The sequence below is a fragment of the Tupaia chinensis genome, unplaced genomic scaffold, assembly GCF_000334495.1.
Source record: "Tupaia chinensis unplaced genomic scaffold, TupChi_1.0 Scaffold143615_1, whole genome shotgun sequence".
In the NCBI taxonomy this organism is placed as follows: domain Eukaryota; kingdom Metazoa; phylum Chordata; class Mammalia; order Scandentia; family Tupaiidae; genus Tupaia; species Tupaia belangeri.
In genome coordinates this window covers 1,531,810-1,543,178 of record NW_006203463.1, presented here as the reverse complement: position 1 = coordinate 1,543,178, position 11,369 = coordinate 1,531,810, and the positions used below count along the sequence as shown (strand labels likewise).

The following is an 11,369-nucleotide window of genomic DNA, read 5'->3' as shown; positions in this document are numbered from 1 at the left end:
TCCCAAAAAAAAAAAAAAAAAAAAAAGAGGCTGAATAATTTGAGAGGCAGAGGCTATAAACTTGATTTCTTCAGAATAATCTGCATCTAGTATGCCAGGGGTCACTACTAATTCTTTTAACGACATACTGCTTCTTCCTAAAATCAGTCCCACTGTGCTCTGTGGCAAAGGCTTATAAACTCTGGTAGGAAATGCCTGTGGATTATTTCAGGTGTTACTACCCTCCTGGAGGTGGGACTGAGAGCCTGCCCTGCACTACCTGGGGTTGTCCGGTAGAGACCTCTGACTGTCCGTGGCCTGCCAGAAGCCTCTGACTGGCTAGGTTGTCCCGTGTTCTCTGAGAGAACATCGAGAGTGCCCCTACTGTTTGATGGGGCCAGGGTTGGCCCCGTGTACTGTTTCCTGGGGGCCCTCGTGGCCTTCCATCTGTATCTGTTCGGGATCTACATTCACTAGCCCAATGCCTTCCTCTCCGGCATGTAGGACTCATCCCAGGAACCTGAGTAGGCAGTAGGATCGGGCCTTTTGGTTCTCTAGTCATATCTCTTTGATTGTTTTGGATATCGACAGTCACGTGCCATATGTCCTGGTCTGTTGCAATTAAAACAATTTTCTTTGATTTCTTTTGTGTTACTTCCTTTAATGCAGTTGCTAAGGTCATAACCTGAATTTGCGGTTCCCCAATGACTTGACAAAGTCTAATGAAATCAGCCACTGTCCCCTTTTTTGTGTGTGGAGCAATAGCTGTTTTGCAAAATACATTAGCATTTTCAAAGGCCAGTTGTTTCAACAAATTTGTCCTGCCTCCTCATCAGAGACCAGTTGCAATATGGCTTATGTCAAGCAGGAAATAAAATCTTGATAGAATTCACTAGGTCCTTGTCATACTTTGATCAAACCACCTGTCCCTCGATCCTGACCAGGAAGCCCTTTCCAGCATCTTTAGCATGTAATGTTAATCTGCTGATAGCCCTGTGGTGTATATCCAGTTTGTACACCAGTGTCGGCATGCTTCCCTATTCCAGTCAACATTTCAAACTTGATAGGTATTCTAGGTTGTTGATTCCTATTCACCTGCTCTTGGCGAATCAGACCAATCCAACTTCCATAAAAGATCATCTCCTCCCAACTAGCATGCCTTACCTATCACTTGTCAATCATTAGGGAGTAAATGCAGATTGAGTAGCTGTCTCTAATACCACAATTGTTTATGGTGCCATAGAACCATGTTGTGTACAAGCCATTTTTAATTCTTTCAGAGTTTTAAAGGATATCGGCTCATAGTGACACCGATTTTGTCCTGGAATGTCAGGATCCGGAGTTTCTATAACTGGGCATAATTTAAATCCCAAAATGTCCTCTCCTCTATCTGCTGTGCAATGCAAAGCTCTCTGGAAGGGGGCTAAAGTGGGAGTTGTTCTTTCTGTCCTAGCACCATTTGATATGCACGTAGGTTTTGACTGAGAAGCAGCAGGCAGGAGCACTAGGCCACAGGTCAGTGACTCCTCCTGTCCTGCAGCTGCTTCAGAATCTGCAGTCTTAAGTCTAACTTCACAAGACTGTCATTTTCATTATCAAGTCCCACTTCCCTAGCCTTGTCTTTAGTTACAGACTCATTTCTTAGGTAGGAGGGAGCTATACCTCAGCCTCAGGTTTATTATTTTATAGGAAAGAAAATGGGGAAAGAGGAAATGGAATGCAAAGCCAGTTGTTTTCAGATGTTAATTGGTTGATGACAGGAAATGACTGGCGCCATGTGGTTTCTTCTGATCTTTTGGGGCGAAATCACACATGTGACTTCCTTAGACAGATACTGCCTTGCAGTATCAGCAGCTAGTGTATTTGCATGCAAATGCTTTCATCACTATGTAAATAAAGCTCACAGAACCCCATTTCTGCATATGTCTGAGGTCCCCATGCTTGTTCAGAATGGCCACTCTCCACATAGCTCCTTTACTACTTCTATTAGGATGTCCATTACCTTCTGAACATCACTTGCACTCATCCTTCCTTTCTCTTTCTTGCTTGAACCACCTGCCTTCCAACTATCTTCCCTGCTTCCATTCTTGCTCAACTGCAATCCATTTTCCACATAGCAAATACATTTTTTTTTTATTGTATTCAGTCACCCTTCTGCTTAAAAGCCATTCATATCTTCCTTGGATACTGAGAAAAAAGAAGTCTAGATTCCTGACCAGAGCTCTCCCAGAACCCTGCCTGAGCTGAATCTACTTCTTGTGGACCTAGTCTACTGTCCACTTCTCACCCTGGGGCCTGCCTATGTTCTTGCATTCATTTGAAAGAAAGAATACTCAAGTCTTCTACTGGCTCTTTGCATGGCTAGGTCTTTATTATCCTTCAGTTCTCAGCCTAAATGTGACTTTCTCAGAGTCCATCTGTGACTATCACATGCTGGAAGAACTTTTCCCTTTCTCCTCTTTAATTCTCTTTCACAGTGATCTTTAAAAAGTGGCCTTAGGCCAGCAAGTGGCACAGTGGTTAAGGTACTGGACTCCTACTTGGCTTATTGTGGTTCGAGTCCTAGCCCTGACAGCTTGAAGTTTATGCTGGGCACGTGTGCATGCATGTCCAAAATCCCAAGAGGAGAAGGGAGAAGAAAGATTGTGATCTGGCCATACTCTTGGGAGATGATTTCTTACTTTCTCTCTCTCCATTCCTCTCTGTCTGCACACATGTGTTCTAGAGCAAAAAAACTCTCTTTCTCTCTCTCTCTCAAAAAAAAGTAGCCTTGTTCTTATATTCAGTAGTTATCTCCCTCACTAGACTAGAGTGTCTACAGGTCCCCTCTGATCTTGTACTGACATTTGACACTACTGTATCTCCAGCCTTATGCCTGACACAGAGTAAATTCTCAATAATCTGTTCAGTGAGTGAATAAATCTATACAAAAACACTTAAAAATGCTAACCTAATTAAAGTAATTCTTGGCACATAATGGTCACATCACTTCTTTTCCTTCTCTCTATATGGCATCTGAGCATATGAAATTAGCATGCACATTTGCTTGTATGTGTTCATATATGTATGCTGTGTGTTAGGAGGTGAAAAACAACTTTATTCTTGTTTACGCTTTCCTTTCTTTCTTGGTCCACTTTCTTTTCTTCTTTTTATTTTCTACAGTTTTCTCTTGATAAAAATATTTATTTTTCCATATTTACTTTAAAATCTGTAACATATTCCCATTTGGATTAAGTCATGTTAATTTCTTTTCAGTATCCAATAGCTGTATTAGGAAGTTGTTGCTATGCTGAGTTTCTTTTAGACTTTAGACATTTCATTCATTTACTCATTCGTTCATTTTTTATTTTTTAAAAAAGATCTACTATGTGACAGACACTGTTTTAAGTGCTGCAAATAGAGATGAATAAAATAAAATCCTTGTCCTTAAGTAGTTTACAGTGGGGATGTAATGAGATAGCTGTGAATGGAGCTCAGAGAGACATACTTGGAGAGAGGCAGGGTTGACGTGTAGAGTGGCCCTCCATAAGTGGGCATCTGTTAGAGGAGGAGGTGGGATGACCTTTGAGTGTCTGATTGGTTGGGATTTGTGGGATTGAGAGGAGGAATCCTGATAGCCCTTTGTTTCTTAGTTTGCTTTACTCACTTTAAGGGTTCCAGTGTTTTACCTTCCACTGTTCTCCATCTAAAGGAGAGGAAGAAGCTGGTGTAAGTGTAGACAGCAGTAGCACTCTTTAGCCTTGGCTGTGAGAAACAAGCCTGGGAGACAAGTTCAGAGAAGTCAGGAAACCTCAACCTGTGATGTCTCATGGACAAGGTGATTGACAGCCTTGGTCTTCATTTTGAGGTCGTTCTTCCACCCCCATTTTTTTTTTCAATTTAGATAGACCTAAGGAAAGAGTAGGTAGATGGCATGTTGGTAAAGGTGCTGGACTCCTAGATGGCCAACCGTGGTTCAAGTCCCAGACCTGGCAGTTTGCTTTCTCACTTTCTCCCTCTCTCTCTCTGTCTTTCTCTGGTGAGTGCATGTGCCCTATAGCAAAATGAAAAAATAATAATAATAAATTAAATAATTCTAAAAAAAAAAAGAGTATGTTTTATTATGGTTTGTCTACCATGATGAGAGTCCTTGAAACTAATAGTGGCCTAGCTCTGTTGAAAACTCAGGAAATCATGCCAAATAAGTGGTGGAAGTCGGAGGCAGGAAGACATGAAATTCCTGGTGTGATTGTGGAAGACCTTTTCTTCAGTGGGAAAACCTTTCCGTTAGGTTTAGGAAGCCCTGGAAAATCAAGTCAAATGCAGCTCCACAGTGCAAAGTAGTGAGAATAGATAGTATATTGTAGAGAAATGGATATTTCATATAGAGAGGTAGCCTGGGAGGGAGTTGGTGTGATTAGAGCAGGTGAATTAGTGACTCAGGAATGGGGAGGTGCAGGGGTGCTGGCATAGCACTTGCAGTGAGACATGGGTTCTTGCCCCACGCTCAGGAGGAATTAGAGACATGGACACAGAGTAGGTATAGCAAAGCAGGGAGTTTATTGAAGGAGAGGGAAGGCAGACAGAGCTCCGAAGAAGGGAGGTGTCCCGGAAAAAGAGTTGCCGAGGAGCAACTAGGGCGAGGGGTTCTCTGGGTCAGAGGGGCTTTGTTCCGGCTTGTTCCAGGTGGGGCTTGCACATATGTTCTCCTGTGGTGGGGAGGGCACATGCTGGATGAGTCTAGTTATTCTCCTAGTTTTAGAGTAGGTGTGAAGGTTAGGAGATTCTTTGTCTAGAGGCTTTGGGCATAAACACCACTATCTTTCCTCCTCCTGGAAGGTGGTAGGATCTGGGAAAAACCTTTGTTTTAGGTCTAGGTCCTGCTGCCCAGGTCAGTCACTGAGCCACTGCTGCAAGAGGTCTTTGTCTCCATCTTAAAACTTAGACATTTTGTGATTCCATTTTGGGCCTTTACCTGGACTATATTTTTAGGGTCCCTGTCTCCTACTTCATTAGGAGGCTTAGAAGGAGGAATTAGGGACCAGCAGATGGCATAATGGTTGCATCGCTGGATTCCCACATAGTCGACTACAGTTGGAGTCCCGGACCCAGCAGGTTAAACTCATGTTGGGCACATGTGTGTGCGTGCCCAAGATCCCAAGAGAAGAATGGAGGAGAAGAGATTGTGGCATGGCCACCCCCTCAGGGGGGTGTTTTTGCTTTCTGTCTCTCCATCTATTTCCGTCTCTCTGGTGAGAACACGTGCTGTATAGCAAAAATCTTTCTTAAAAAGAAAGAATTAAACATGTTTCATTGTCATTCATAGTCCAATAATAATAATTATTGCATCATCTTTTAGGGGTACTGGTTCCGTCATTTTTTTCTAAGTGAGCGACGAATACCAGCATGCTTTTGTACATGAGTGCATCATATTTGCGATATGATCTGATTAAATGCAGCTGTCTGATAATTTAATCTTGTTTATGTTGAATTTGTATCGTGTGCCAAACATTCCTAAGAGAAACTATGCCTTGTTTTAGAAAGTCTGCCAATTTTGAAAAATCTGTCTTTAGTTACTGATTTCTCTTACAGTCTGGCTGAAACCGAAAAGACTCTTGAAGAAACCAAGAAAAGATCGGTCATATCCCTTTTGGCTGCAGAGGAGGAAATAAATCAGCTAAGAAAGCAGTAAGAAAAAAATATGACAGGATTATTGCAGCCTGCTGGTTAATTGTTGCGTGTAGCTTTTTCAGTGTCCCATTACGATCTAAAACAATCTGCTAAAAATCAAAGAGAACAGGCAGCAGTATTTTTTTTATTAATGTTTTATGTATTTTCTGTACTATAAAAATATTGTCTATCTACTATAGAAAATTTCCAAAGTACAGCATAATATAAAGGAACAGAAAAACCCTGGCTTGATACCCAAGGTAGTTACTGTTACCATTTGGGGTTCTTTCTAACTAATGATACTTTAACAGGAGAGTTGACTCTGCAGAATGAAGTAGAAAAGTCTGCCATTGGGGAACCTTTATACCTGATGGTTGTTTTCTTCTACTGCTATGAAAACATTCTTGCAAAAATTACTTTTAAACAAGTTCAGAATGTCCTATCATATGGATATTTTCCTAACTGAAAATTTTCCTATTAAATATTTACTTGGATACTATGTGATTTTGATGTGGAAATAACGTTGAGATAATTTTTGTGGAAACGTAGCTTAAATGAAAAATTACTTCCTCGGGACCAGCAGTTAGCACAATGGCTATGTCGCTGAACTCCCATGTAGTTGACCGCGGTTCAAGTCCCGGACCTGGTGGCTTAAAACTCACGCCAGGCGCATGTGCGTGCGTGCCCAAGATCCCGAGAGGAGAATGGAGGAGAAGGGATTGCAGCGTGACCATCCCCCCTGGGGGGTGATTTCTCGCTTTCCATCTCTCTCTCTCTCTTTCTGGCGAGCGCACGTGCTCTATAGCAAAAACCCTAAAAAAAAAAAAAAAGAAAGAAAAAAAAAGACTTCCTAAAGGCATGTTTCTAGAAGGGGAAAATAAACACTGATCCTTTAGGGCTATACCTTCATTAATCTTAATTTTGACTTTTCCCCCATGAAAGAGTAAGTGGGAGGTATATCTAATGTGCACATACCCACACATTCTTCATCTCCCATGTGTTCCAATTGTTCTGATTTCTTCTAGAACATACATCTTAGCTTGGAATGCTCTTTTGCTTTTCACTCTGTCTTCCCCCCTTAAAATCATTTCAATGCCTTATTTCCCGTTTGGTACACTGCCTGAAATTCGTCGAGCATCCACCGTACTCACTGCTTTTCCATAGCACTGATTGGGTTCTTCCCCGTTTCCGGTGCACCTTTAATTCTGTTACACTTCTAGCGTCCTTACCTCCATCGCAGTCTGACCTCTTCCCTTTCACCTCATCTATGTCCATTCCCATAGCCCCACGCTCTCTCCTCCTGACTTTTCCTTCTGTTTTACGGTGACCACGCCTCTGTGTCTTAGAGGAAGCCCGTCTTATTTCCAAAGGTGCTACATTGTACTCCCAGGCCACACTTCCAGCTCGCCGTTTCCCCAGAGTCCACCTGTTCAGAGAATTAGGGAGCTAGTGATGGGAGGAGACATGGCTTAGACAGACTTCGGGACTAGGTTTTTTGGAGAGGTTTTTGCCATAGGGCGCCTGCGTTCGCCAGGTAGACAAGAGAGAGACAGAGAGACAGAAAGCAAGAAATCACCACCCAGGAGGGATGGTCACGCCGCAATTCCTTCTCCTCCATTCTCTTCTCGGGATCTTGGGCACGCACGCACACGAGCCCGGCGTGAGATTTAAGCCACTGGGTCCGAGACGCGAACCGCGGTCAACTTCGTGGGAGTCCAGCGACATAGCCATTACGCTAACTGCTGGTTCCGGGACTAGTTTTTGATGGTCAGCTGTGTTCCCTTTGCACAGTTAAGATCCGGGCCACGTGGGACGGTGTGGCTGTAGGTGCACTCTATTTCCTAGAGATTCTGCATGGGCCTGGTTTCCCGTGGAGCTGCAGCCCCAGCGGCACCCTGACGCCAGCTCTGCTCTTTGCTCCTCCTTGTTCCTGCGTATTCCCATAGGTTCCCATTGCGGCCCTGGCATGCTGGCTAGGGCGGCCTCTGCTGCTGGGCCTGCCCACTGTCGCTCATGACCTGTCCTTCCTTCCTACCTCCTCCCCTCTCCTCCTCTCTCCTCACCTCCCTTCTCGCCCCTCCCCTTCTCCTCCCGCCTCCCTCTCTGCTGTTCAGGCTTAAATCTCTTCAAGCCCAGGAGGACGCCCGCCACAGGAGCACAGACTCTAGGAGCTCGGCTGAGGCCAAGCGCTCAGAGCCCCGGACCTCGGAGCAGCGGAGATCGGAGCAGCGAGGGGCGATCAAGCGCAACCTGGAGCGGAACACCGAAGTGGCGTCGGACTATGAGAAGCAGCTCCAGACCCTGAAGGACGAGATCGCCGCTCTGTCTGCAGAAAAGTCCGCGCTCCAAGGAAGGTCTGAGAAACTCACAGATCTTTTCGTGGATCCTCTTTGTGCTGCCTTAGTGGATGTGGAGGGGGCAGGGAGAGGAAAAGTCACCCTGAACCTAAACCCCAGCAGTAGGGGAGTTCCAAATTGTCAAGGGATTGTCCTATTTATTTTTAAAGTTTTTTGGGACCAGCAGTTAGTATAATGGCCATGTAGCTGGACTTCCATGTAGGCGACTGTGGTTTGAGTCATGGACCCGGTGGCTTAAACTCACACCAGGCGCGTGTGCGTGCGTGCCCAAGATCCCGAGAGGAGAATGGAGGAGAAGGGATTGTGGCGTGGCCATCCCCTCTGGGGGGTGATTTCTCCCTTTCTATCTCTCTATTTCTCTCTATCTTTCTGGCAAGCGCACGTGCCCAATAAGAAAAAAACCCAAAAACCAAAAAACAAAAAACAAAACCTCTCCAAAAAAAAGAAAAAAAAGTTTTTGCCATAGGGCTACAGGACATGTGTGGTGGCAGGGGCTGGGGCGGAGAGTGAGAAATCACTGGGTAGGGGATGGCGGAGCTGCAATCCCTTCTCCACACCTCTCGGAATTTTCATTCATGTACCGCTGTTTTTCTTTCTTTCTTTTTTCTTTTTTTGGAGAGGTTTTTTGCTATAGGGCGCGTGCGCTCGCCAGACAGAGAGAGACAGAGAGACAGAAAGCAAGAAATCACACCCCCAGGGGGGATGGCCATGCCACAATCCCTTCTCCTCCATTCTCCTCTCGGGATCTTGGGCACGCACACACACACACCTGGCATGAGTTTAAGCCACCGGGTCCGGGACTCAAACCGCGGTCGACTATGTGGGAGTCCAGCGACATAGCCATTATGCTAACTGCTGATCCCGTGTACCACTGTTTTTCAAGCCAAGGGGTCTGGCCTCCAACATGAAGTTAGCCATATGAGATCCAGCCCTGGTGGCCACCAAGCCACCAGCTGGCCCCCAAGCATGATCTTACGTAATTCATGCGCACAGAGAGAGGAACACCTCCTGGATTGGCAGTGCTTGTGCGCGAATTAATTGGGAGTTCAGAAACACGCAGGAGGAAGGTCCTTTCTCTGGCTGGAAACAAAGCTGGTGTGGACTTTTAATAGGGAGGTGGTGCCCATGTTGAAAGAACATTCCATCATTTGAGGCTCTTTCTCCCCAAGACGGAGGGGTCCTCTCTGTAGGGACGACTTTTACTGCAGGCATTTCTTACCTTGTAGCTCCCTTGGCTGGGTGACATGCGTGGGCTCCGTGCTGTCTGAAATCCCTCTCTCCTGATGCACAGAGGTCAAGACAGGCTATCAAGACGGTGTTACCTGAGGGTGAAGTAGGATATTTGTCCTTGGGTCTCAGCATTTCCCTTATTCTTTCCAACAGCCTCCAGCCCCTAATCAGCCCCTCTCCCCTCCCCTGTCTCCGTTCCCCTACATGTCAACTCAGTCTTCTATTTTGGGGAGTCACTCCGTCAGTTCTGCTCGTGCCAATGTGTGCTAGGTCCTAAGGTCTGTGCCTTTCTGCTACGGTGGGAGTATTCGCACCACTAGCATTGGCAGCCACCATAAAGAGGGCTGTCCTCCCCCTCTCTTATCAGGGATCAGCACAGCGGTCCACTCGGTTTTGCACCATCTCTTGCTCCCTTGTATCTTGCATAAAACTTCCCTTTGGGGAGGGCATTTCCTTTGGGCCAGCTAGTCTGGTAGTTTACTTGGTACTTGAGCCCTGTACTTCTCACTGACACGGCGCTTTACAACTTGCAGAGAATTTCGTTAGCTCATCTGACCTGTTCTGAACAGGGCGAACCTCCTGGAGGTGGACGCTAGGCCCTGGAAAGGACAAGTGATGGCAAAGTCCCGCTGATATGAGGTGAAGCTGGCAATGAGGACATAGGACTTCCTTCTTGTTCAACCAGCGTTCATTCCATTTTATACCCAAGGCTCACGTTATGTGTTAGTACGCCAGGGTCAGGGGGAAAAACCACCCAGATCTGGCTTCTCCACCATCTCTGGCTCCCGCTGTGTTACTCCAGGGCCTGTCCTATTATTAACTTCTCTGAGCATCCAGTTCCTCATCGGGAAAAATACCCAGCAATCAAACCTGGCCTGGTAAGGTTGTATAAGGATAAGCAGAGCGGGGCCAGTAGATGGTGTAGTGGTTTCATTGCTGGACTCCCACAGCTGATTCTGTGCCTTTCTGCTATGGTGGGAGTGTTTGCACTACCGGCATTGGCAGCCACTATAAGGAGGGCTGTCCTGCCACTCTCATCAGGGATCAGCACACCGTTACACTTGGTTTTACAGCATCTCTTGGCTCCTCATTTCTTGCATAAAACCTCCCTTTGGAGAGGGCTTTTCCTTTGGACTAACTGCAGTTGGAGTCCCAGACAGTGGCTTGAAAATGACCCTGCCTGCCTGTGCATGCCCAAGACCCCAGGAGGAGAATGAGGAGAAGGGATGGCAGTTTGGCCATCCATCCTGGAGCCTACTGCTGTTTGGCCATCCCTCCGGGAGGTGTGTGTGTGTTTCTCTCTGTCCCTCTCACTGTCACTTTCTCTGTTTCTCTCTCTCTCTCACTAACACATGTGCTCAATGGCAAAAACCTCTAAAGAAAAGGACAAGCAGAGGTATGGAATGAGAGAACTCCGTAGGTTCTGACTGGGTACGCAGGTACAGAGTATTGTTTCTTTTAATTTTAAAAGAATTATTATTATTATTTTTTTGAGAGATTTTCACTGTAGGGCGCGTGCGCTCGCCAGACAGACAGAGAGAGAGACATAAAGACAGAAAGCGAGAAATCACCCCCCAGGGGGGATGGTCACGCCGCAATCCCTTCTCCTCCATTCTCCTCTCGGGATCTTGGGCACGTACGCACACGCCCGGCGTGTGTTTTAAGCCACCGGGTCCGGGACACGAACCGCGGTCGACTACGTGGGAATCCAGCGACATAGCCATTACGCTAACTGCTGGTTTCCAAGAATTATTTTTATTTAACTTTTTATTATCATATCTATTTTTTTAACTTGAGAGACAGAGAGAGAGAGAGGGAAAGTGAGAAAGTGAGCCACCAGGTCTGGAACTTGAACCATGGTCCACATTGGGGAGCCTAGCGCCCTCAACCTCCCCACCATCTGCCGCCTGGAGTGTGGAGTATTGTTGCTTGCTTGTGACGGCATTCCAGACCTCTCAGGCTTGGTGGGGAGGTCACCCCAGGCAGCTCTCCTGCCGAGGGTCCCCATTTGGAGAGAAGAACCAGAGGCCAGGAACCACTGGGAGTGGCTCCAGGTGTTCCCCGGCTGATTCTTGCACCCCACATGTCCTCCAGGAGCAGGTCTCCCAGCCCTACCCCTGGCAGCCCCAGCCGCAGTCGCCGCGCCACGCGCAG

The 11,369-nt window shown here is 46.3% G+C and overlaps 1 protein-coding gene across 1 annotated transcript in view; it reads left to right on the top strand.

Moving 5' to 3' along the window:
- SPATA18 (spermatogenesis associated 18) overlaps positions 1 to 11,369 on the top strand; it is a 53,171-nt gene that overhangs the window by 25,706 nt on the left and 16,096 nt on the right. The window contains exons 5-7 of the mRNA XM_006164380.3: positions 5,551 to 5,646; positions 7,743 to 7,982; positions 11,310 to 11,363. Of these exons, the coding sequence (XP_006164442.1) occupies positions 5,551 to 5,646; positions 7,743 to 7,982; positions 11,310 to 11,363 (390 nt within the window). The remainder of the gene's footprint in view (positions 1 to 5,550; positions 5,647 to 7,742; positions 7,983 to 11,309; positions 11,364 to 11,369) is intronic.